Genomic DNA, 26,640 nt, shown 5'->3' on the forward strand with positions numbered 1-26,640 from the left:
AACATATCCATTTCTTCCCAAGTTTCCTTTTGCTCCTTGATGACCCCCTCCTTTCCCTTCCTACTTCCCCAATTCCCAAGTACCTACAGCTCTGCTCTCTGTCATTATAGATCAGTTTACACATTCTAGTTTTGTTCCAATGGAATCATATAGATTGTGTTAGCTTTTTTTGACAAGAACAAGTACCTGAGACTTGAATGAAGTATCATTTTCTAATAGTGCTGAGATTATCATTTCTGCATGTTTTTGTGCTCCTATTCATGATTCTGGAGGTACTAAAAAAATTAGTATAGTTTTGCCTCAGTTGTAAATGTAAGCTGAGGAAAACTTTGTAACATTAAATAAAGTACACATTATTCTTCTTTTTCCCTTTCCCTTTTTGGTACTGAGGATTGAACCCAGAGGTGCTTTCCCACTGAGCTCATCACCAGCTTTTTTCATTTTTTGAGATAGGGTCTCACTAAGTTGCTGAGGCTGGTCCCGAACTCATGATCCTCTTGCCTCAGCCTCCCGAGTTGCTGGGATTATAGGCATGCCCGCTGTGCCCAGCTTATGGAATAGTTTTAATATTGGTGAATTATGTATATCTTCATTTTATTGTTTATCCCAACACAGTCAGCTCATAAAAGAGCACTCAGACATGTGCAATAAAAACTAAATCCATGCTGGGGGGTATAGCTCAGTGGCAGAGTACTTTCCTAGCACATGTGAAGCACTAGATTTGATCCTCAGCACTGCATAAAAATAAATAAAATGAAGTTATTAAAAAAACCTAAATCCAGTCATCTGACATTTTGCTAACTATGTCATTTGCAAACACGGCTTGATACACAATTACAATTTGTATCCTTTTAAAGATCCCTTCAGAATCCATCAGGGTATGAATACCAAATATATTTTATTTATTGGTCCCTTAGTTTGATGTATAACTTGTAAATATTTAGACACATGGCCTGGAGCCTGTATTTGTCCTTTCACCCCAGGCTGCACATCCAGAATTGATCTTTGTGTCCCAGCTTGGATTTTCCACTTCTCTGAATGTATAGGACTCCACCCAGGGCTCATGTATGTCATAGATGCTGGGCCTTGGGGTGGGGTGGGGCCCTCTGGTCCCTCTTCAAGTGCTGACATCATCACCCCCAAGATTTTAAGCTGCAGAGAGGCCTGAAAGCAGGTAGCCTGGGCCCTATGACTTGTCCCTCTTGATAGGGGATCTATTTTTACAAGGATAAATTTATCTGGGTCATCTGAGGCACCTACAGAATTCTGACCATAAACAGTACCTCATAAAATGATACCTATCTTCCCTAGAGTTCTGCCTCCGCCTTGCTTCCCCTGACTTCTTACCCCAGGATGAAGGGGCTGCTGCCCTGCTGAGAAGGGAAGTGAGTGTTACAGTCTAGGGGTGCTGAGTCCGTTGTCTCCACTCAGCAAAGAACTGAAGAACAGGACACAGAGATAGCAAGCGAGCATCAGGTTTATTGCAAAAGTGACCATAAGGGACTTCTCCAGAGAAGGGGTCCTGGAACTAGGAGTCTGGTGGGGAAGTTTTGGCCTATTCTTTTTATGGTCTCTGGAATTTCCTCCTTTCCATATCCCTTCCATGTTCATACTCTCCTCACTATTACTGATTGGTGCCGTCTCTGTCCATGCATTTATTTATTTATTTATTTATTTTTTGGATCCCCCCGCTTAGGGACACAAGTACAGAAATATCTGTCTGCTTGGGTCCCCAGCTTGTGTCCACAAGCAGTTAGTCGACCAGGAAGTTTTTGTTTTATTTATTTATTTTTGGTACTGGGGATTGAACCAGGGTGCTTAACCACTGAGCCACATCCCCAGCCCTTTTTTATATTTTATTTAAAGACAGTGTCTCCCCGAGATGCTAAGTGCCTCACTAATCTGCTGAGGTCCTTTTGCCTTTTGCCCCAGGCTGCACAACAGAAGTGATCTTTTTGGCTTTGAACTCGCCATCCTCCTACCTGAGCCTCCCGAGTTGCTGGGATCACAGGCATTCGGGAAGTTGACCTCATTAGAAGACCCTCTCCATGCTCTTTTGTTTTGGCCCTGACCCTGACTTCCTCACTCACCATCTTGCCCTGGCTGCCTTTGCCCTTCCCCCTATGGGGGGCACTAGGAAGATGGCCACTGAGAAGCCCATGTTACTCTACATAAATCCTAACATTCTGTCTCTGAGGCTGAGTGGTCATTAGTGACAAAACTCTCAGCTTTTCTTTTCTTTTCTTTTCTTTTTGCTACAGTTGGAGGAAAATTCTTAGACTTCCTTGGTAACTAATGACACTGAGAGATGTTGTGACCTTCATGGAGAGGTGATATATTGTTAGTTCACCATCTCATAGATGGTTAACCTGATAACCGGCTGTAATAGGCAGGTCTCCTTTGGTGGCATGTGACAGAAACCCAATTCAAACTTGTTTATGAAAAAAAAGAGAGATATTTATTGAATATTAGAGATATTTATTGAATCTCAGAGCTGCAGAAAAGGAAGGGTGTGTTTGAATTCTAGAAAGGTTGAACTCCGAGTCTGGCCCAGATGCTACTGTCTCTTCATGGAGGCTTAGCCTCCAATGTAGGCCGTATCCACAGGAATTAAAACTACCAGCCTCTATTCCTGCACCCTAAGGCTTCCTTTGAGAAGCTGAGCTGCACGTAGTTTCAATTCAAAATATGTGGATTCACAGACCATTTTTTTCACCTCAAGGAGGCAGGATCCTATGATTGGCAGCTCCCACCAAAAACACCTGTGGGGAAAGGGGTCCCCCCCCCCCCCCCCCCGTGTGATCCTATTCCCAGAAAGGATGGGAGGCAGAAGGATGGAGCCCTGTGTGGCCCAGCAGGCTCCCACACATTTGTCACCTCTCCTCCCAGGCCCATCTGCCATTTCCGCCTGAAGTTTGGTCAGTTTGCGTGTCTCGAACCAGCGTATTTCCAGGGGAATTATGATGTCACAGAACCTGAGTTCCAGAAGGCTGGAGTTGCCAGCGCTCCTGACTTCTTTAGAACAAGGAGGGGCATTAGCCAGGTGGGGCTCGAGTGTGCTTGGTGAGGAAGAGGTTCCTGCTCCAAACTGTCTTGTTCTCTAGATTTCACAGAAAGCCCTGGGCAGAGACTGGGACCTGAGGTCAGAGAGGGGCTGGAAAGAGGTAAGCTTCAGAAGGGGTGGGCCTAGAACTCGGGTTCCCGCCCACCCCCTAGGGCCACTGTCTTCCCTGAGAGAACCCAGAGGGGACTTCATGGGCAGACCTGGAGCCCCCTTCTTCCCAGGCTCAAAGAGTGGGGTCTCTGAGGGAAGCCTCTGAGTCAGGGTGGGGAGGGTTGCAAGGGACATTCTTAAACTTAGCGATGATTTGTTATTTGCCTGAAATTCTAATGTAACTGGACATTGTGAAATTTTATTGGCTAAATCTGGCAACTCTGGGGTGAGGGCTGTGAGAGAAGTAAAAGAATTGTCTCCAGGCTCGGGCTAATCCGGTTCATCATCAAGCTTCCTGCCTCTCAAACTCAGCACCTGCTGATAATTCTTGTTCAAACCAATCTACCATGGCTACAAAATGTTAACGGGTACAGGGCTTCATTTTGGGTTGATAAAGATGTCCTGAAATTGATTGTGATAATATATGTCTGGAAATATACTAAAAACTATTGAATTGTATACTTTAGATAAATTATCTATTGAATTGTACACTTTCAATAAATTATCCATTGTGCCTTATAGCACAATGAAGCTGATATAAAAACACTGTTTAAGGTTTGGCCAGCCGATGGCCCTTTGAGCTAGCCCTTAAGTCTATCTGACATGCCTGAATCCATATTTTGAGCACTTCCTTACTTGTTCAGTTCAAGACATTCCAGAATTATCTCATACCCTTTCCTGCTCTAGCTTAGGAATTGCCATACTCCTAGGAATCCTGGGCTCAATTAAGTGTATTACCAAAGTCACACAGCAACCCAGCCTTTGAAAGCAGGTGGTGTGAATCCAAAGCCCTTTCACCAGTGTGAGCCTGGTTATTTGAACAACCATATCACTCTGACTTGTTTTGGAGTGGAAACAAAAGAGTTGAACCTTCAACCAGCCCACCCCACATAAGGCAGAGTATGTGTCTAAGGGTGAGGGGTGGGGGAGGAACTCACCATCCAGTGTCCTAACTCTTTTCTTTTTATGAACCTAATATCTTTATTTATTTTTTAATGTGCTGCTGAGAATTGAACCCAGTGCCTCACACATGCTAGGCAAGCGCTCTACCACTGAGCCACCACCCCAGCCCCAGTGTTCTACCTAACTCTTATTCTGAAAGGACATGCTCAAATAGACATGCACAAATGCCAGTGAAGCATAGTTTTCATCAATCTCCCTCCTGGCCGCAGGACCCAAATGTGGTTGGTACCTGAGTGTCCAGTACAGGACGACCTACAAAGGAAATCAGATTGGCCTTGGTTTTTAACTGTCAAAGCTGAGAAATGGGTACATGGAGGATTATTAGAGTCTCTTTTTGTAAATCTTTAAATTAAAATATATTTATAAAACAATAGATGAAAAGAAAGAGACTGGGAATAGTTAGAGAGTGAGCAAGGAAATTTATTCTCTCCAGATTCTCCAGGTTCTAAAGTGAAAACCGGCAAGAAGTCTGTGAGAAAAGACCTGTAGGCCCTACTGGGCACACTTTCCCCTCTGAGGATGACCAGGGTGCTGCGCATCACTGTGGCCTGCTGCCTCCTTGTCATAAATCAGGCCACTCACATGCATCGCTGTGAGTTGGCCAGGGTGCTGTACAAGAATGAATTGGATGGATATGAGGGTTACTCCTTGAATGACTGTAAGTGCCATGCTTTTTAGCCATCTTTCTTTCTCTCCCGTTCTTCTTTTCAAAGCCAGGAAGCTTTTCCCAGCATTTCACATTCATGCAAAAATTATTAATTGAACACTTATTATATATCAAGAACTGTTTCAGAGTCTAGGGATACAAACAAATCCGCTTCCCTACACACACACACACACAGTATTACATCTGGTAGTGATAAATGCATGAAGAAGAATAAAGCAGTAGGGTGTGTGACAGGTGACAGTGACTGTTCTGGATGGAGAACTTAAGGAAAGACTCTCTGAGGAAGTGACATTGAGCAGTGCTTAATGAAATGGAAAATCTGATCAACCAAATGCCAGAGGAAGAAAATTCCAGACACAGGAAATGGCTGGTGCAAAGGTTTCATGTCCCTGTGTGGCAGGGACATCTCCCTTTTGGTCTGGAATTTGTGCAACTGTCTTGCAACACTTTATCTTTTTTACATTGCTTTGTGTTTTTTTAGGTACATATTATCATTCTTATACTAAAATTTCCTTGAAAGCAACATCTATAGTTGACCCAGTTAATTTCCCTTGTTAGGCTTTGCATATTTCCTGACACACAGTAGATACTCAAGAAATCAGAAAGCATGGGTGGATGGTAGGGAAATGAATGGCTAGTTATTTTGATGGGTGGCTGGAGGGACCAAAGAATAAGATGAGATGTCCATGATCATTTCCAGCCCTCCAGTTCCATCTAGCCTCTCAGATCTTGTTCCTTTCCTCCGAATCCTTGTCTTCCTTTCTATGCCATCTCTCTCCCACTCAGCTAGGTCCTCCCTAAATCCTGATTCTCTTCTCCCCATCCTAAGGGATTTGCCTGGCTTTTGTGGAAAGCAAGTTCAACGTCTCAAAGATAAATGAAAATGCAGATGGCAGCACTGACTATGGCATCTTCCAGATCAACAGCCACTACTGGTGCAACAATTATCAGAGTCACTCAGAAAACTATTGCCATGTGGACTGTGAAGGTTTGGCCTGGGTCCCAGGGTGGGGAGGGATGAGAGAGGAGACCAGGCTGTACTCACAGGACTTCTCTTCCCACCCACAGCCTGGGCACGTCCTTAGAGAGTTCTAAGATTCAGGGAATCCCTTTACTGAGCAGAGGTTTGGTTTACTGACCTTGTTACCCATCCAGTCAAAGGATTCTACAGATCCTGAAGCAGCCAAAGTTGGTTGTACTTTACATGCTTACTTCATTCTATCCAAATTTCCATGCCAGTTTTCCATTCAAAACTGTTTGATTCCCACTTTACAAATGAGGAAGCTGAGGACCAAAGGGACAACTGAACCTGAGGTGATGGGATGCTTATTATCCCATCGACTTGTGAAGCTGAGGCAGGAGGATGGCTTGAGCTCAGGAGTTTGAGGCCAGCCTGGGGTGACATAGTGAGACATCATCTCTGAAAGAAGAATGACATTGAATGCAACTTGTGGCTTGAAGGCTCAAGTCTAACCCTTCAGTAGTATGCAGGGATACCAGTCTGACCGAAGGCCAAGTGTAAACTCCTCACCTCAGAGGTGGTCCAGGAGACGTGACAAGGCCCAGGACTCTGCCCCTTACCTCCTCCTTGTTACTCTAATATTTCTGGAATCTTCACCTAAAGAAATATTAGGTTCTAAGAAATAAGAGTTTCCCTCATTAGGCAGGATTTTACCTTGATTCTGGGCTGCCTCTTTTGGTATTTCTTTTCCCTGGAAACCCTGAAAACTTTGGGGGAACCACCATCTACCCTGACTAGGAAGAATGGTAGTGGACAGGCCCAAATAGTGGCCCTCCTGCTTCTCCTGCCCACAGCACCAGCTACGCCCAATCTCTAGTAGTCATTATAAGAGCGTCTAAAAGAACCCTGGGAGGGAGTTCTAATCTGGATGAGTTCAAGCCCAGGTGGCAGATCCTGTACAAGGAAGGCCAGAATCTGCCTCCATCTTTGTGATTGTCTTCTGTACTCTTAACAAATGTTCTCTTTCCCCCTGACAGATCTGCTGGAACCGGACCTTATCTCGAGCATCAACTGTGCAAAAAAGATTATATCTGGACAAAGGGGGATGAGGAACTGGTGAGGAGAGAATAATGGGCAGGACCCCAAGAAGGAGGAGTGGCAGAGAAAGAGGCCATGGGAGAGGCTCCTGGGGGTACTTTCTTGTAGAAGTCTAGAAAAATGTGGGATAGTGATCTGGCTTGGAAATCTGAGAAGACTTGGGTTTGGTCCATTCTCTGATATTATACTAAACAAAACTATTTTGATTGCAGTAACAGAAAACAACTTGAGCTAGCTGAGGGAAATTTATTCTGATAGGAGAAGGTGTCTCACTGAGCCCACTGAAAAGGGTGCAAGCTAGACCTCAGAAAGAGAATGCAATTAGGACTGGAAACTGCCAGAAGCTTTCCATGGCAGGTTTCTGTGTCTGTTGGTGTGTTCACTTCACTAATCTCTATGTAGACCTGCTTCCTCTGCCCCCATCCACAAGCCTATCAAAGTTCCAAGTTTATGAGCTGAAGTCATAAGCAATTAGAAGGAGTGGCTAGGCTCAGTCCTAGTCCAAGTTCTACGACAGAGAATCTGATTGGTTCAGTTTGGACCATGGATGTTCTTCCTTGGTCCAATCAGCTATAGGCATAGGAAGATTTAAACAATACAAACATAGCTGCCAACAGGTAGGAGATGCTCAGTTGGGTAGACATCCTCAAAGCTTCCAGCTCCTCAATGGTAGACGTTCACTAACCTTTTGTGTGCTTCAAACTGGGCATGTAAATGGTTGCCCCTGAAAGGTTTCCGAGTTCCTTACAGACTCAAACACCTTAAAAAATGAGACAATGATGAGTATCCGGGCTGATCCTTTCTGAAAGAGTCAGTTGTTGCACGAGGGATTTTCTTTTCTTTTTTCCTTCCTTTTCAAGTAATTCTTAGTCTTGTAAAACAGTACTGTCCATTTTTGGAGGGAGATGAGGATTTGAAAATATAGAAGCATTCTGAATGAGGAAAGAGGGAAAGGACAAGAGAGGAGGGAAATTCAAAGGAAGAATTAAAGAAGCCTGGAAAACAAGCTAGAGAGCAAGTAATGAAGGGAATTCTTGCTGTTGCTCTGCAGGGAGACTCACCAGGAACTGGGACAGGTGAATGGAGAAGCTGCTTCTAAGTGGGAAGCAGGACCTATGTATTTTTTTTCTCCACAGGTTAGAATGGAGGTTGCACTGTGCAGGCCGGCCTCTCTCCCACTGGATGACAGGATGCCACCTGAGATGAGACAGGGTGCAGGCACTCTGTGGAGTCATTCCAGAATTCCTGACCTTATTCTGGGATTCTTCACTTCTTCCTCTTTTCTCCACTTTATTTTCTTCCCTTTCCACTCACAAATAAAATGAAGAAACCCAGGGATAAATGATTTTCTTAGACTTCCTCCGTGCATCCACCCAGGCCCAGTATCCTTGCTCCTGACTTTGATTTGCAAACCAAAAGGACGACTTCTAGGGTTTTTAAAATGTACTAAGGTTTTCCCTGGGCAAGAAATATGTTAGTTTATTTATATTCACACACACACACACACACACACACACACACACACACACACACATTTGGGTTCTTACTACAGTAGGAGTGTACCAGATTCTGGAAGAAGGAAGACATAACTATTGTCCTTCGGGTGTTCATAATTGAGGCAGAGAAGAAGAAATATCCACAAACTTACAATGGACAATGGAGTGGGTAATACAATCTACAATTATTGGTTTAAAAGAGTACCAAGATTTGTGTAATTCCCCCAAGACAACTATTTTTGAAGTAAAAGAGGAAGCTTAGAGGTAGGTAATGGGTGGGCTAAGGCTGTGGTATTTGAGGTGGAAAAAGTAGTGGTGGACCACAGAAATAGTGCCAGCTACTAATGATTTTTGGTTGCTTTGGCAGAATGAGTTAGAATCTAGATGATTAAAGAAAAAAGTTTTTCTGGATAGGATCCAATTTTCTTGGAGAGGGGGTTGACATGGAGTAGAGCCTATTTAGGGACAAGGCAAAGACACAGAAGAATGTCCTGCACATAGGCACCATCAGTAGTGTCGGACCAAACTGGAGTGTTATAGGGTCCTAAAGCCTCTACCTCTGATCCCTAACTGCATCAGATATAAGACAAAAGAGTTGATTATTCAATGGTTTCCAGACCAGAAAAATGTTAAAAAAAAAAACTAAAATAAAGTTTTCAATTTTTAATGTTAATGCTTAAGTATTAAAATAACTGTCTTCTCTATTTCAGCATCTCTTAAATATTTTTAACATCAAAATTGTAGGGAGGTCATACATGTAGGAAAATGAAATATACTTTATTACAAAATTTCAGAATGACATGTTTTCCTTTTCTGATTTTACTGATGATAGGTGAAAACATCATAGACCAGCACAGATCTGAGAAGTGTTATTTAGAAACCACAGGAGACCTGTTCTATAGAGTCTTATCTGGTAGCATAACTGCAGCCAAGATATCTTCCCTTTCCCTATCTCCACTTTATGAATACTGTTCTTATTCCCAAGAAATAGAAACTTTGCCCAAGATAAAACCTACCAGCCTGGAGACATGCTGGTCTCTCCCTGTTCTCTCATTGAGAGGAGACAACTTACTGGCCCTTGAGATGGGGACATACTGGTTTCCCTGTTCTCTCCTTGAGAAGATAAAGGGACATGCTGGTTTTCCTGTCACCCCTCTGATAGGAAAACTGCCTGTCTCTGTTCCCAAGAAATAAATTTGCCTTCCATAAGATAAGGGGATGCTTAGTATGTCAGTCAAAATTAAACCCTCCCCTAATGTGCAGCCATGATTCTAGCCTATAAAAGGTGAGATTCAAAGGGTGCTTGCTGCTCTCCCTTGCTTGCTGCTGCTGTCCCTCTCTCTAGGCTCCTGACAATAAACTCCCTTCTTATCCCAGGTGTGTGTGAGATTAATCCCGTGCCACTTTTCTTTTACTATCCAGCTCTGACACTGTAGGATTAAAAAGTGCTTTAGGAGCCAAGCATGGTGGCACACGCTTGTAATCCCAGTGGCTCAGGAGGCTGAGGCAGGAGAATTGTAAGTTCAAAGCCAGCCTCAGCAAAAGCAAGGCTCTAAGCAACTCAGTAAGACCCTGTCTCTAAATAAAATACAAAATAGGACTGGGGATGTAGCTCAGTGGTTGAGTGCCCCTGAATTAAATCCCTGGTACCCAAAAATGAAAAAAATTGCCTTAGGACCAAATTTCTATTACTACAACATGTAGCCAATTTTGACACCTAGAACACCACTTGTCAGGCACAATATGTTCCAGTGTTGGTGCCCTATTTAGACCCACTCTGATTCCAAATTTATTTTTCCTTCTTACTCTGTTACCCAGTTTCTCACATCATTTTAATATCTACAAGTGTACATATGCCTCCAGAATCACCAGGGCAACCTGGGAATTTAAGAATTTCACACTAGACTATTAACAGGTTAGTCAGCTTTACTTTGACTTGCGTATTTAAAACTCCCCAAAATATTCCTAAAGGATCACATTTCTAGAGGTCATTTCTCACAAGCTCAGTTGGTAGTGCTAACTATCTAGTGAGGTAAGACCACAACCCAGATTAAAACCCTAGGATACAACTTGTTTTTTGATTTTGGCCACCTGACTAGAAGGCATTACTCATCCTTGAGCGCCCTACATTTTTGTTTCCCCAGGTTTCCTTGACTAAGGTAACATTAGTCAACCCTGAAGAGTTGTTTTGAACCCAAGTTCTTTTGTTTTAAAGAACAAGTACAGGACAAACTCAGGTTAACAAACACATTAAACGATCCCACTATGGGAATAAGAAATTAAAATCGTGAACCTTCAACCGAATCAGAATAAGAGAACAATAAAGACTTTCCAATGAAAGTTTAGTTCCTCATCAAAATAGTACAAAAAATCCCTAGACAGAGCCCCTCATCACGTTAGCCAGACCCTGTCTCAAAAAGGGCTGAGGATGTGGCTCAGTTGTTAAGCCGATCTGGGTTCGATCCCTGGTACAAAAAAAAAAAAAAAAAAAATCCATCAGTACCCTCTTTAGGACCCTTCCCATGCTGTGGGAGAGCTTTCCTTGCTTGCTTCTAGTAAATTTACTACTGAATTCCCACCCTCTGTCCTCTGCGTACTTTAGGTGCATGAGACAAGAACCTTTCAGCATTCACACAACTCTGTGTTCCAATAAGTACCTTAGTCTGCTCCACAAGTAACGATGAAACTAGCTGCTATAAAGATGTCCTATAACTGATCTTGTAAGCCCATTCTTAGAGATCTACCCCAAAAATACACTCGAATAGGCTGGGGATGTAGCTCATGATAAAGAGTCTGCTTACTCTGCGAAAGGCTACTTGGTTTCGAACACCAGCATCTCAAAAACAAACAAAAAAAATTTATATATATACTTGAAGAGAAGCACTAAAGTCTTCGAAGGGCATCGGGAACGTGTGGCTGGAATCAAGTATTGATCACTGAGACCGCCCGCGCTGGAAGAGGCTGGGGAGCGGACGACTAGGGTCCCGCCCACATCCGGCCACGCCCCCTGCACGCGCCCCCTTTTTAAAATATCGCGGGCATGCCTTGCGCAGGCGCAGAACTGTTTGAGCCTAAGCTGCGCAGGCGCGGTGACAGTAGGATGGCGGAGTTGGTTGCTTTCACGGTTCCCACTGAGAGTGACAAAACCCTGTTGGTGTGGGAGCTGAGCTCTGGACCCACGGCCGAGGCCTTGCATGTGAGATGGGGCAGGGTAGAGGGAGGAATGGAGCAAGCCGTTCACCCGCTGACTGGGAGCTTCAGCCCCTCACCCGCCTCGGAGCCCTGCTGAGGTGCTGTTAGCTCTAGACGGGACTCCAGCCGCCCATTAACCCCAGCAGATTTTACCGCGACCCAGAGAAGTACCTCTTAACAACCATTACCTGTTGCCTTGTATTGCTTCTCAAATAAATGTTGCCTCGTTGGTGAAGGGTGAAGTGTTTTGAGTTGCACAGGTCGTGTAGAAGGGCTTGGAGCACCGGGAGGGGGGCGGGGGAACACGCAGTTTTGTTTTCGGGGCGTGAGAGTTGATGCACTTAACTTGGCGTGGGGGCCACCCCACAGTATTCTCTGTTCACAGTATTCTCCCGATTTGGCCTTCTATATTCTGTCCGGGTCTTCCCAAACGCTGCAGTGGCCCGCCCTGGTTTCTATGCCGTCATTAAGTTTTATTCAGCAAGGGATGCTAAAAAAGCCCAGGTAGCATGCGACAGGAAACTGCTTTTTCAGAAATCTCCATTGAGGGTGAGTTCAAATGTGGAATTCCTAGCTCCAGCAGAATGAAGTGTAGAATTCAATAATAGGGTAGCATTTTTGCAGCATTCTGATCTTTTAGTTCCAGGTTTTGGTTTTGTTTCTGTTTTTTGTTTGTTTTTAGATGAAGAAACTCAAATTCAGGACGGTTAAGTGACTTGCTTAAGATTCATGACAATAACCATGCAAGCTGGAGGTCAAACGCAAACTTACTGTTATAAAATCTCATGTCATTTTATGTGGCCCAGTATGAAACTTTTCCATCAGAGAAGTTCTGCTTATATTTACTTTTGGGTGGATTTAAAATGTGTGAGCTTGACAAACTATTGTCAGTTGTAACATAAAGGGGATGCGTTTTCATCATAACTTTCAAACTACTCATCAGAACTCACTTCATTTCCCAGAAGATGGACAAAACTTTCTTTAGTGCATTGTAGAAACCTTATTCCATGTTAGTGTGTCAACCAATTTTGCTTTTCTAGAGTCTCAGGTCAATATCTCATTATACATCAATCCAACCACCTTTCCTTTTTCTGGGACTATTTCAGTTCCTGATTGGCTACATGATCTGGCTGCTTGCTACTAACCTTACTGCCTATTCTTGTTCATATTGCTTGTTGATTTAAACTTGATTGAGTCTGAGAAACTCCACTCAGTAGGAACTTTTGGTATCCTTCCTTCACTTCTGTACCCTATTCAACACCCTCTTCAATCCTGAAATTACTTCCTGTGATTGAAATGATCACCTGTCAGACTTTTAAATTTGACGGCTGTGATCTTGTCCTTAAATACCTGCTTCTAACTTGTGACCATGTTTCATAACTACTCAGTACAGATGGTACTGGAAAGATTATGAAACAGTTACTTGGTATAATTTTGTGAATAATGAGTTTTACTGTTCTTTGGACATTGAGACCATCTCATAAGCTTTGGAGAATTTCACAATGTAAAGCCCATCACTGATGGAATGGTGAAAGAAGTGTTCAATAAGTCAATGTATAGTTGGCAGAAGGCATTCATATTAGATTTATTTATTTACTTAACACAAAGCCTTAGCTCCACCCCCACCCCATTGTTATCTAGTTTAATAACAAATGTTCATTAGTGTTTTGGCAAGTAAACATAGGTCCTATTTTTTTTTTTTTGCCTTTTATAAATACAGAAAAGAGAATAATGTTTTAAAATAAAATCAAGGAAAGGCTTAACGCCATCAAGAGTGGTTTTTCTCAAGTGGCATGAAGGAAAATGATTGCCAGCAAGAACCGTGGCAAGGTTATCCAAGATGTCAGTAGTGTGTTCTATCCAGGAGCTTAGAGCCCTTCAAAGCTTCCTGGTTCAAAAAAAAAGCTCCCTTCAGAGCTTTTCCTGTTCAGAAAAGTACCACTCTGACTCTAAATAGAGGCCAGCCTCCCCTGCAGCACTGAAATATAAAAATTAGCCTTCATTTGTCCTTCCCAAAAGGCAGCTTCAGTTGAAGAAAGAAATTTTATTTTCTTAACTTACTAATTCTTTCATTCAGTCAGTCAGCAGACCAACACTTTTCTATTAAATGCCAATAACTGTTTGGTTTTGGGAATGAGAAAAGAATCAGATCTTGGTCCCTTTGGTACTTAAGGAACTTGTAAACTAGTGATACAATATGCATAAACAAATCAATAAAGAATGATACTTTCAGGCTAGGGTTGTAGTGGCAGAGTGGGAGAATGCTTGCCTAGCATGTGTGAGGCACTGGGTTCTATCCTTAGCACCACATAAAAAATAATAAATGAATAAATAAAAAATAAAATAATTTAAAAAGAATAATACTTTCACTTTAATTGTATTGTTAAAATTCTATGAATATATTCATATTCTGTACTCTTTTCAAAAATGAAATAGACATTCAAGAAATGTGAGAATCTAAGAAATGCAATGTAAGAAATCCACAGTTACATATAAAAAATTTAGAGAGCTAACACTTAGGAGGTATTTACATTCTCGGAGAAGATTGTTAATGCAGCTGAACCATTAATCATTTTAGTGGCCTGTAACATTCATAGAGATATGTGTAGTCTCACCTCTAATATGGGTTTGTAACTTGGTGAGTGCAGTTCATCTAAACTGCTTTTTAAGTCATATTCTCAAGCAGGAGCTACATGATGGGTAGACAAATAATTTATTTTTCCATATTTTTATTGGTGCAAAATAAAATTGCTTTGCTCTCTCACAATTCTATAATTTTTCTGCAGGACTCCCTTAGTTGATTTCATTATCATTTATCACCACCAGAGGTCAGAGGAACCTTCCAATTAATCAGGGGTCCTGAAAATGATGAAGCAAAGTACTGTGGCTTAGAAATAATAAAATAACATTTGTTTAGGGCTTATTAGGAATGCAATACTTAAAATGTTTCTTCTACCCCATTTAATCTTTTTTTAACTCTTTTTTTTAATATTTATTTTTTGAGGTATAGATGGACACAACACAATGCCTTTATTTTTATGTGGTGCTGAGAATCAAACCTGGGTCCTGCCCATGCTAGGCGAGCACTCTGTTGCTGAGCCACAATCCCAGCCCTTTTTTTAAACTCTTTTTTCAGTTGTAGACGGACATTTTATTTATTTGTTTGTTTGTTTTTGTTTGTTTATTTGTATGTGGTGCTGAGGATCAAACCCAGTGCCTCACACATGCTATGCAAGTGCTCTATCACTGAGTCACAGTTCCAACCCCTCTTTCTATCCCATTTAATTTTAACAATCACTCTATGAATTCAGTATCAATGAATGTCAGGTGTATCCAAGATAAAATCTCTGGCAGGTTATGATATTTGTGCATCTCTTTTATGACTTTAGGTTCGTCTTGGCACCAGACATAAGGTAGTTCAACATCAAGCCTTTGCCCTACACAGTTCACAATGCCAAAAACTGGCAAATTACTACTTTGGTTTCAATGGATGGTCAAAAAGGATCATTAAGGTAAACTCTATAGACTTTCTTTGAGTACACTCTTCTTTCAACATTATAATCCTAGACTCTAAAAGAAGGATTGAACTGTAATGTAGAGGGAGATGTGAGAGGCTACCTACCACTGAAGGTGAGTGGATATATTTGAATCGGCCCACAACCTAGAATTAATAATAATTTCCAGGCATGGTGGTGCACACCTGTAATCCCAGCAGCTCAGGAAGCTGAGGCAGAAGGATTGCAAGTTCAAAGCTAGTCTCAGACACTAAGCAATTCGGCAAGACCCTGTCTCAAAATAAAAAATCAAATGCATTGGGGATGTAGCTTAGTAACTAAGTGCCCCGGTTCAATCCCTAGTACCAGATAAATAAATAATAATGATAATCACCTTAATCATCTGAATGGTGTTGTCTGTAGTTTTCTCCAGTGTCTGTGTATTGTGTAATAAAAAATGCTTTCCTATATCTAGTAATTTAGATCCAAATCTTAACCTGATTTTGAAGCTGTGGGATATCTCAGTCTGTCATTATTGGAGTTTAGTTTTATTTCTGTATGTTAAAATGGGGAGGGAGCGGGGCTTAGCATGTACCTCAGTGGTAGAGCACTTGCCTAGCATGTGTGAGGCCCAGCGTTGGAAAAAAAGAAAAGTAAAAAATCCTAGAAAGGCATTTTAATTCAAATCCTAATAGCTTCAGGAGCTTTCTGACCTGGAAGAAAGGGAAAATGATGCTCTGGAGTCACCACTGGAGAAGCGAAGCCTGAAGTTCTTCTGTGCTTTAGAGGTGGTGTTGCCATCCTGTGCATGCAGGAGTCCGGGAGTAGGCATTGTGGAGGAACCTTTGGATCGGCTGGAGGAAGGTCTGTTCTCAGTTGGGGAAGGGAAAGAGAAGGGTCTCTCTTCTTTCTAAAGCTCACTTTTTAGCTACCCATCAAGTCCTTCACTTGCTAAGCTACTAAAAATCCTAGGAAGAATTTTTGTGCCTTACAATACAGTTTTTCACCTTGGGCAATACCTAACAGAACCTTAAAATTAAAAATTTGAGACCGACCTCCTGCCAAGAAGCTTAGGAAGAGGAAGGAGATAATGTTTCTCCAGTTTTGAGTTGAGAACTTGCTTTATGCTAAAATAGTTCTTCAACTGTAGATTTCTTGTAGTCTTCACTTAGCTAAATCTAGGTAAGATTTTCATACACTTATATAAATATTCAGTCCTTTGACTACTCATGAAGGGTCTTGAGCAGAAAAAGAATCAAAGATACCTAGAAAGGATACTGCAGTTTATAACTGAGTTTTTCTAGAATCTATGACACTCAGGCTTAGGATTTTAACTCAGAGGCAAGGCTGTTAGTGGAGCTGAGTAGGCTGCTGTGGCTGAGCACAGGTAGGAACCAGGCCCTGCATTTCCACCAAATCTTTCTCAGGGTGTAATTCCAGTCCTGATGCATTGGAGGCTAGGGTCTTTAGGAGTGTAACTTCCAGTTGTCCATTTAAAATCTGAGTGATGTGAGACTTATGTCAACTTCCTGGCGTGGATATCCCCTCTAGCACATCAAGAACTTCCATATTAGATTGGGGCAGTGAAAATGGACCCTATCAGGATGCACCTACAACAGCCATTCAACAAAACCCATGTGGTATGCTGTTTTTAATTGCAAGGATAATGATCTCAGAATTGTGGATGTATTTTTTTTTTATATTTTTTTAGTTGTAGATGGACACAATATCTTTATTGTATTGTTTATTTTTATGTGGTACCAGGGATTGAACTCAGTGCCTCACAACTCTCTACCACCGTGCCTAGCTTGTATCTTAGATTTTTAAAGTAATTTAGGTTTTATAGTCAGAAATATTATAAATATAATATATAATATATAATATTTATATAATATAAATATTAGGTATTTAATATCTCTAAATTGCAATCTCATTGTAAAATAAGGCTAGTAATTCTGCCTACTTAATGGGGGATATTGTAAGAATAAATGAGATTATAAATATCATTCATACACATATTTTAAATCCATTTGTTTTGGTTGGATTTAGGACCATTATCATTCCTTATGAAAAGAAAGAAGGCCCAGAAGCTTGCTGTTCAGAAGGCTTTATCAGATGCATTCCAGAAACTGTTCATTGTAGTTTTAGGTAAGACTTCTTTGTCTGTGAAGTACTTCAGTTTCAATGAGCAAATAAACTCATTTTGAAAGTTAATTGGATGAAAATGTGGATATCTAAAACCTTCCATATAATGCTTTCATTCACTAAATTCTTTCATAGCAATGGTCTCAAATTTGTCCTGTGATATTTGTGAGAAAAATGACTGCAAATATTATTGTCCCCAGTTTATGAATGTAGAACAACTTGCCTAAGCTCATGCAGAAAGTATTTGATCCAAGTCTTCCTTCTCAATTGCTTGCCTGTCATACAGAATAGTGATTATAAGTTTTGGACACCTGGGTTTGAGTCCTAACTTAGGTTTTTTGTTTTGTTTTTGTTTTATTTGGTGGGGGGATACCAGGAATTGAACCCAGGGGCACTCGGCCACTGAGCCACATCCCCAATTCTTTTTGTATTTTATTTAGAGACAGTATCTCACTGAGTTGCTTAGGGCCTTACAAAGTTGCTGAGGCTGGCTTTGGACTTGAGATCCTCCTGCCTCAGCCTCCCTAGCTGCTGGGATTACAGGTGTATACCACCGTGTCTAGCTTGTATCTTAGATTTTTAAAGTAATTTAGGTTTTATAGTCAGACAGATTTTAGGTATTTAATATCTCTAATCTCATTATTGTAAAATAGGGCTAGTAATTCTGCCTACCTAATGGGGGATATTGTAAGAATAAATGAGATTATAAATGTAAAAAGTTCAGAACTATGCTTACATGATAAGCAAACATAATATGTTCACTATCATTGTTATCATTTTCTTTCTGAGTAAACAGATAAATAAACTCTGCTAAATTAAGAATTCAGTTCAGTTTTTACTTATGGCATTGACATATTGGGTAAATATGACTCTTAATAATTAGCTGCTTTCATGTGAGCCTTCAAAGAAGCAGGTTTTGAATGACATCACACTCCCACTTGAGTTCTCCTGTGATGTGAATGTTACAGGCCACATTCAAAAAAATTGTGATGATTAGCAGAATTTCCAAACACAACTGCTCTCCTAGTTCATGGGCTTACAAGCTTAGAAACTGAGAAATCCTAATTAAGTTATCAGATACCCTTATTTGCTTGTAAGAGGTAGCCCTGATTGATCTCAGCCTTCCAATCTGGGCAGCCCTTCCAGGTTCATGAGCTAGAATTTCCAACGGTCAACTCTTGAGTAATAATCTTGAAGAACTAAGGAACTAAGCTTATATGAACTCAAAACTCTTTAGATCAAAAGCTTTATGCTTTGAAGGAAAACTGTATTGTCTATAAGGTAAGTAGACCAGTTTCTGCCAATAAAAGGTGCTAGTACTTTCTCCAAAAATTTGCTCATTGTTTCTGGTGGAATTTTGGTTCTCAGGGAGTAGGAAATTGCTCCTTCTTCTAATATGAAGTGTCTTCTAGGCCAGGGATCTACACTTGGGTTTGAACTTACTTTGACCTCTTCCTTATGCTTACTGAACCATTTGTACATTTTTGTTTACAAATATTTCCTATGTCATTATTTCTTAGTTCCTATCTCTAAGATCACAGCATTCTTTTAACCAAACATTGTTGATACTTCATTATGTATTTTTAAACAAATAGTTATGTTAAGATTGATGCGTAGGTGAGGACATTTCTAAGAAATGCTCTTATTTTCTTTCAGAAATCAAAGGCATGTCTCATTAGGGTGCTACCATGATGTGCAATAAGTTTTAGAATAAGAAAAAGTCTGAATTAATTCTTGTTAACTTTATTTCAGAGAGTGGTAAAATAGCTGTGGTATACAGACCCAGTGAAGAGATCAGAGTTGCCAGAAGTGAAGAACTACATGATATAATTCAAGTATGTGAAGATGAAAGCTCAGGGGTTCCATAGTCAGTGTAGCCATGATTGAAAACAACCAGTGGGCTGGGTGCCTGTAATCCCAGCAGCTTGGGAGGCTGAGGCAGGAGGATCACGATTTCAAAACCAGCCTCAGCAACTTAGCAAGGCCTTAAGCAACTCAGCAAGACCCTGTCTCAAAAGAAAAGAATTAAAAAAAAAAAAAAAAAGGGCTAGCTCAGTGGTAGACCACTTTCCTAGCATGTGTGAGGCACTGGGTTTGTTTCTCAGCACCACATATAAGTAAATAAAATAAAGATTCATTGACAGCTAAAAATATTTTTTTTAAAAAAAGGGCTGGGAATATGGCTCAGTGGTTGAGCGTCCTGGTACCATAAAGAAAAGAAAAGAAACCAGTGTTATTGAAAGACTTCAGCATTTCATCATGTATCATTCTTAGAAAAATGAAACTCTAAAACTGCTTTTGATTGTAGGGGATTTATGGACTTCCTGACCCATTGTTTGAAGTTTAGAGAGTAGAATTGAGACCTCTCAAGGGACTACTGTAGTTATAGACTCAAAAGAAGAGCTAGGCTCCCTTTCCAGAGTTAGAGAAAGTGGCCTGCTTGTCTTTTTAGATTTTCCCTCAAGTAGGATCACAGAGATTTGGCAACAGAGTAACTACAGCCTTAGGTTTGATTGTGTTGTAGCTTTGAGAACTATTATGCCTCTAAAATGTGGTGTGTTACCTAAATCTCAACATCTCCCTATACTCAAGTAGAATATTTTGCTGAAGAACTTTTCTGTAAATCAATTATATGAAAGCCCTTAACTAGGGAGTAAGTTGCCAAAGTAATTTCTAGATTAGGCATTATTTACTAGGTATAAGATATTTGGGGGAGGCACAAAAATATGTTTTATGCAGGGGGCGGGGGGATTAATTTGGAGATTTTCAATCATATGACTCTCTTCAAAAATGTGGGGTGTTTTATCTTGAAAAGGCAGAGGAAGTGGGTTGCATTCTGAAACAGTATTTTAAGTTATTTCCATGTAAAAATTTTAGTTCAATTTAAATAAAACCAGTTAAGGAAACTTTAAGAAATCTCACTTCCTGTGAAATGTGAAAGGAAGTAAGTCCACACTGACTGTAGAAATCCCATTATAAGAGCAGATTCACCCCTTAAGGAGGTGACTTTGAAAAGCATTACTATGTGCTCAGCCATATGCAAGACACTGGGAATAAGAAGATGACACATCTTTATGCACTAGGGTTGTGTCAGGTAATAAGTAATAAAATAGATTACTATAAGGGCTCTGAAAAAAAAGTCATTTGGGTTCTAGTCTTAGTATTGTTTGAAGAAAACTATTTAAGTTGCAGGCTTTAACATCCTGCCTTCTCTAGATATGTGCACAAGAGTCACCTCTAAAAAAGTGGTGTTGTCACGCCTACGTGAGCCAAGGTGGGAAGGAGATGTTTTCCCATGCCAGTGTAAAGGGCTGTCCACACTGATTCACATCCCCTTTCTCAGACTGAATTGCCCACTGCCTAAAACCCCTCCTACAGAAATTTCGGAATCATCACTGATTTCAATGGTAGCCCCAGCCTATCAGAATGAATTAATTATCAAACATGAAATAGGATATAGAGAGTTTAGAGCAAATGGCAACATTTTGGAATAAATAACCTTAATGTGCCTGTTAACCTAACTGGCCCTCGTTTTACAGGTCACTTGCTTCTCTTGGAAGCAGTATAGCCAAGGGGAGGAAGAATATCTCTCGGATTTCAGCCTGGAAGAGGAAGAATTCAGGCCGCCAGAACTGGACTAGCACTACTGAATATCCCCCAGAGGCTCAGCCCTGTGACTTCCTTGGGAATCTCTGCTGCCCCCCACCCAATAGACTGCTAGAGTCCCGGGGCCACCCACATCTAGGGCCCAGATCCTGCTTCGATGTAGGGGAGGGGGCCTGTGGGAGTCGATTGTGGCCCCTGCTGGGGGAAGGGAAGCTTGGGTTGGTTGATTGTGGGAAAAGGCTCCCCGTCTGAGCGAGCCTAATAAAGATTGAGTCTAATAAAGGTTGCGTAAACAAAGGTGTCGTAAATAAAGGGCGGGGCGGGGCCACGCGGTTGCCCAGGCGCGCGAGTCAAGGGGCTGCCATAACGGTTAGGCTCCCACAGGCGCGGCCCGGCGCCCCATTGGCCTGGGTCGCTGCGCCCCGGAGCCTCCGCATGTCATGTCCCTGCTGCGCCTCTGGGCACCACGGCTTCTCCTCACGTGGCAACCATTGTGGCTGCTGGTCCAGGCAGCTCAGCCTCTGGAGTCGACCCAGGACCCTCTCCAGCTGACCTCTGAGCACCCAGGGCCTATCAAGCCCTGGTCTCTGCACTCCTCTGAACTCCCACCCTTATCGCCCCATGCGCTTACACCCCCGGCAGACCCGGGAGGCTTTGATGACCTGGGGTCCTCTGCTCGCTCCCAGATGTTGGACTCACCACAGAAGTTAACTGACAGTTTGCTTCCATTCTTGGGCAGGGATTCACCTGGAGAGCCGCCCCCAGAGGTAGATCAGTTTGCTGTTCCACGTCAGGATCTGCATCAAGACAAACTAATTCGGCAAGAGAGGCTCCCAGAATTGGTTCCAATGCTAGATGGGGATCAGAATCAGGTCCTAGCTCTACCTTCTCGACTCAAAAGTAAGATTCATACTGTCAATCTAGATCAGTCTACAGATCACCAGTCATTTGAAGTACTTGTTCCACCTCTAGATAGTCAGAGTTCAAAAGCAGCAAAGTTTATTGTTTCACCACTGAATCTGAAGAAGGATGTAGCTCAGCATCCGAGATTTGCTAAAGTTGTTGGTGGAACTCCAAAGCAATTTGCAAAACTTCAGCTTCAAAAAAACTTGCAGGATGATTATGTATATCCAAGTACAGATGTAGCTTATTCTGGCAACCTATCTCCGGAATCCCAGGAGAACTCAGATGAGTCTCCAGAAACTCCTGACCAGGTTGAACCTTCTCTGGAGGCCCAAGAGACTCCTGAGGAGCTCCAGTCCTCTTCGTCCCAGCAAGAAGTTCCTGAGGACCAGGAGGCTCTAGGAGGTGAAGCATCAATGCATCATAAACTTTCATCTCTAAGAAGTGACACTCAGCCAGTTGTCACAAGTAAACCTGCAGATCTGGTTACCGTAACTCCGCAGGCAGATAAAGAGATTCACCTTCCTTCAGGCCAGGAGCAGGCCCCAACCCAGCCTTCAGAGGGTCTTGAAGTAGTAGAACCTTCATCAACCCAACAAGAGGCTCCAGCTCAGACTTCAGAGCTCTCTGAACCCTCTTTAGCTGAGCAAGAGACTCCAGTTCAAGCTCCCAAGACCCCTATGGAGAATATAGCTGAAACTCTACCAACTCTACCTGTAGTTCCATCTCTAGGTCAGGATCAAGTTCATTATTATAACTTGCCCGGTGTTACAGGTAGGCCTGCAGACGTGGAAATTACCATAACTTCGGAACCTACCAAGGAGGCCGAATCTTCTCTAGCCCAGCAGGAGGCCCCAGTTCAGTCAGAGGCCTCTGTTCAGGAGGCCCCAGTTCAGCCAGAGGCCCCAGTTCAGGAAGCCCCAGTTCAGGAAGCCCCAGTTCAGGAAGCCCCAGTTCAGGAGGCCCCAGTTCAGGAGGCCCCAGTTCAGGAGGCCCCAGTTCAGGAGGCCCCAGTTCAGCCTCCAGAGTATGCTGAGGAGGTAGAACCTTCTCTAACCCAGCAAGAGACCCCAGCTCAGCCTCCGGGCCCTCCTGTGGAGACTGAACCTTCTCTCAGTGAGCAAGAGACCCCAACTCAGCCTTCTGAGTCTCCTGGGGAGGACCAGTCTTCTGAAAGCCAGCTGGAAGTACCAGTGCAACCTCTAGACTTGCCCAGTGTGACCGGTAAACCCGCAGATGTACTAATTACTATAACACCTGAACCCACTACAGAGGTGGGAACTTCTGTAATCAATGGTGAGGCTATAGTTCCTCCCTCAATGCCAACTAATGAGTTAGGACCTTCTGCATCCCAGCCTGAAGCCCCAACTGTGCCTCCAGAGCTCCCTAACGATGTAGGTCAACCTCCAGAAGGTGAGGATGTGACAGGTTCTTCTCTAGGTTCTGATCAAGCTGAGTCTCCTACTCCAGAATTGAATAATGAGGTTGAAACTTCAGCGCAACAGGAGACCCTAGATGAGTCCTCAGTGTCCCCTGAGCAGTTGGAACCTCAGCCAAGCCCCCCTCTAGAGGAGGAACAACCTCCAATTGATCAAGAGGTCCCCAATCAGCTTGAAGAGCTGCCTGAGGAATCTTTATCAAGTCAGCAGGAGAGCTCATCTCTGCCCTCAACACCCCCCGTGAGTGTTGAACTTCCACCAGTCCAGGAAACACTCCCAACTAAACCTCCAGAATCCACATTTGTCCCAACTATTGCTTCATTCAGTGATTCCATGTCATTTTCACCTCAAGATCTAGAAGTAATGTTCAAAAGTGGGTCTTCATATTTGCCTAAAACCACAGTTCAACATGTGGCTCTGATAGTTACTGTACCTTCAGAAGCCACTAAAGAAGTTGAGCCAGTTTCCACCCAGCAAGTTACATTTTATCCAACCCAGTCTAATGCCCCTTCCCAGTCTCCAGGATTCCCTGAAAACTTTGGATTTTCTTCAGCCCAACAAGCAACCACATCTCAGATGGAAACTTCAACTCAGGTCCTAAGTCAGAATCAAGCTCCAGATTTAACATCACCCAGTGTTACATTTCAACCTTTGGACCTGGAACTCACCTCAACTCCAAAACCCACTAAACATTCTACAGCTAAAAAGAAGCCTGTAGCTCTTTCATCGTTCCCTATGGCTATTGGAACGTTCCATATATCTCTTCCAACGGTCCCTGTAATTGTTTTTCCAACCATGAAGGAAACTTCAACTTTGCTTCCAATGTATCAAGAAGGAATAATTCCAACACAAGAAACTTCAACTCAGCCACAGGTCCTAACTGAGAATCAAGTTCATTTTTCAGCAGTACCCAGCTTTACATTTAAACCTGTGGAAGTGGAACTCCCCATAACTCCAGAGCCCAATGTGGTGGTTGAACATCCTACAGCTTTTCCTCTACAGCCCCACCACGTGGAAATCCCCATAACTCCAGAGCATAATGTGGTGGTTGAACATCCTACAGCTTTTCCTCTACAGCCCCACCACGTGGAAATCCCCATAACTCCAGAGCCCAATGTGGTGGTTGAACATCCTACAGCTTTTCCTCTACAGCCCCACCACGTGGAAATCCCCATAACTCCAGAGCCCAATGTGGTGATTGAACATCCTACAGCTTTTCCTCTACAGCCCCACCACGTGGAAATCCCCATAACTCCAGAGTCTAATGTGGTGGTTGAACATCCTACAGCTTTTCCTCTACAGCCCCACTACGTGGAAATCCCCATAACTCCAGAGCCCAATGCGGGGGTTGAACCACCTACAGCTCCTCCAAAGCCCCACTATGTGGAACTCCCCATAACTCCAGAGCCCAGTGTGGTGGTTGAACATCCTACAGCTCCTCCAAAGCCCCAGGACGTGGAACTCACCATAACTCCAGAGCCCAATGTGGGGGTTGAACAACCTACAGCTTTTCCTCCAAAGCCCCAGGATGTGGAACTCACCATAACTCCAGAGCCCAATGTGGGGGTTGAACAACCTACAGCTTTTCCTCCAAAGCTCCACGACGTGGAACTCACCATAACTCCAGAGCCCAATGTGGGGGTTGAACATCCTACAGCTCTTCCTCCAAAGCCCCACGACGTGGAACTCACTATAACTCCAGAGCCCAGTGTGGGGGTTGAACAACCTACAGCTTTACCTCCAAAGCCCCAGGATGTGGAACTCACTATAACTCCAGAGCCCAATGTGGGGGTTGAACAACCTACAGCTTTTCCTCCAAAGCTCCAGGACGTGGAACTCACCATAACTCCAGAGCCCAATGTGGGGGTTGAACAACCTACAGCTTTTCCTCCAAAGCTCCAGGACGTGGAACTCACCATAACTCCAGAGCCCAATGTCAAGGTTGAACATCCTACAACTCCTCCAAAGCCCCACTACGTGGAAATCACCATAACTCCAGAGCCCAATGTGGGAGTTGAACAACCTACAGCTTTTCCTCCAAAGCCCCATCACGTGGAACTCCCTATAACTCCAGAGCCCAATGTAGGGGTTGAAAATCCTACAGCTCCTCCAAAGCCCCACGATGTGGAAATCACCATAACTCCAGAGCCCAATGTGGGGGTTGAAAATCCTACAGCTTTTCCTCCAAAGCCCCACTACGTGGAACTCCCCATAACTCCAGAGCCCAATGTGGGGGTCGAACATCCTACAGCTCCTCCAAAGCCCCACGATGTGGAAATCACCATAACTCCAGAGCCCAATGTGGGGGTTGAAAATCCTACAGCTTTTCCTCCAAAGCCCCACTACGTGGAACTCCCCATAACTCCAGAGCCCAATGTGGGGGTCGAACATCCTACAGCTCCTCCAAAGCCCCACGATGTGGAAATCACCATAACGCCAGAGCCCAATGTGGGGGTTGAACATCCTACAGCTTTTCCTCCAAAGCCCCACTACGTGGAATTCACCGTAACTCCAAAGCCCAATGTGGGCGTTGTACATCCTACAACTTTTCCTCCAAAGCCCCACGATGTGGAAATCACCATAACTCCAGAGCCCAATGTCAAGGTTGAACATCCTACAGCTTTTCCTCCAAAGCCCCACGACGTGGAAATCACCATAACTCCAGAGCCCAATGTGGGAGTTAAACATTCAACAGCTTTTCCTCTAAATCCCCATGAGGTAACACTTCTACGTCCTCACCAGGGGACTACAAATCCTCCTCCAAAACCCCCGGAGACAACATTTCCACAGCTAGATCTGGAAACTACAAATCTTCCTCCAGAGCCCCCTGATGTGACATTTCCACATCCATACCAAGAGACTACAAATCCTCAAATCAACCACGAGGAAACTTCGGTCATGCCTCAATCTTTTGAAGTGGAAATTACCATAACTTCAAAACCCAACATTGATGTTGCCTCTTCTCAAACCTTGCCGGGGAAACCAATTCAGCTTCCAGAGCCGTATAAAGAGATTATAGCGAAACCTCCTGTATATTATGAGATTACACTTCCAACAATAAGTACAACTCCAGTGTCGGAGTCATCTAGTGTTGGAGTTCAAACTCCAGACGTGACAATTACCCTGACTGCACTACCCAGTGTGGCAACTGAAAGTTCTACAACTCCTACAACTCTTTCAACAACCGAAACAACTTCACAGCAAACAAATATGACTGAATTCACAATTCCACAAGTGGAGCCAGACCAAACCACAACTCATTTCCCCGAAATTTATGCCACAGAAAAGGAAGAAAATGTCACCAAGAACACTAATATATGTGAGCTCTGTACCTGCCAAGATGAGACACTGTTGTGTGTTGGTCTCGCCCCAATGCAGAAACTCCACCGAGTGCCTGTGCTAGAGCCCTACAGCTACAATGGCACCTTCACAGTCTTGTAAGAATCACCTTTCCTCATTTGT

The 26,640-nt window shown here is 43.0% G+C and overlaps 3 protein-coding genes across 3 annotated transcripts in view; all 3 read left to right on the top strand.

The window, feature by feature from the left end:
- The first annotated feature begins 4,696 nt into the window (after window positions 1-4,696).
- Lyzl6 (lysozyme like 6) lies at window positions 4,697-8,109 on the top strand. The gene is made up of 4 exons (XM_076871586.1): window positions 4,697-4,835; window positions 5,674-5,832; window positions 6,843-6,921; window positions 8,040-8,109. The coding sequence occupies exons 1-4, from the start codon at window positions 4,697-4,699 to the stop codon at window positions 8,107-8,109; spliced, it is 447 nt and encodes a 148-aa protein (XP_076727701.1).
- A 3,390-nt stretch (window positions 8,110-11,499) lies between these two features.
- Window positions 11,500-20,995, top strand: Rdm1 (RAD52 motif containing 1). The gene is made up of 7 exons (XM_076870760.2): window positions 11,500-11,595; window positions 11,961-12,140; window positions 14,981-15,103; window positions 15,781-15,949; window positions 17,135-17,233; window positions 18,983-19,065; window positions 20,770-20,995. The coding sequence occupies exons 1-7, from the start codon at window positions 11,500-11,502 to the stop codon at window positions 20,869-20,871; spliced, it is 852 nt and encodes a 283-aa protein (XP_076726875.2). The 3' UTR covers window positions 20,872-20,995.
- Window positions 20,996-26,388: 5,393 nt separating this feature from the next.
- The window catches only part of Lrrc37a (leucine rich repeat containing 37A), a 32,480-nt gene continuing 32,228 nt past the window's right edge, over window positions 26,389-26,640 (top strand). The window contains exon 1 of the mRNA XM_076870686.2: window positions 26,389-26,615. Within this exon, the coding sequence (XP_076726801.1) occupies window positions 26,389-26,615 (227 nt within the window). The remainder of the gene's footprint in view (window positions 26,616-26,640) is intronic.

This window comes from Callospermophilus lateralis, chromosome 11 (genome assembly GCF_048772815.1).
Source record: "Callospermophilus lateralis isolate mCalLat2 chromosome 11, mCalLat2.hap1, whole genome shotgun sequence".
Lineage (NCBI taxonomy): Eukaryota > Metazoa > Chordata > Mammalia > Rodentia > Sciuridae > Callospermophilus > Callospermophilus lateralis.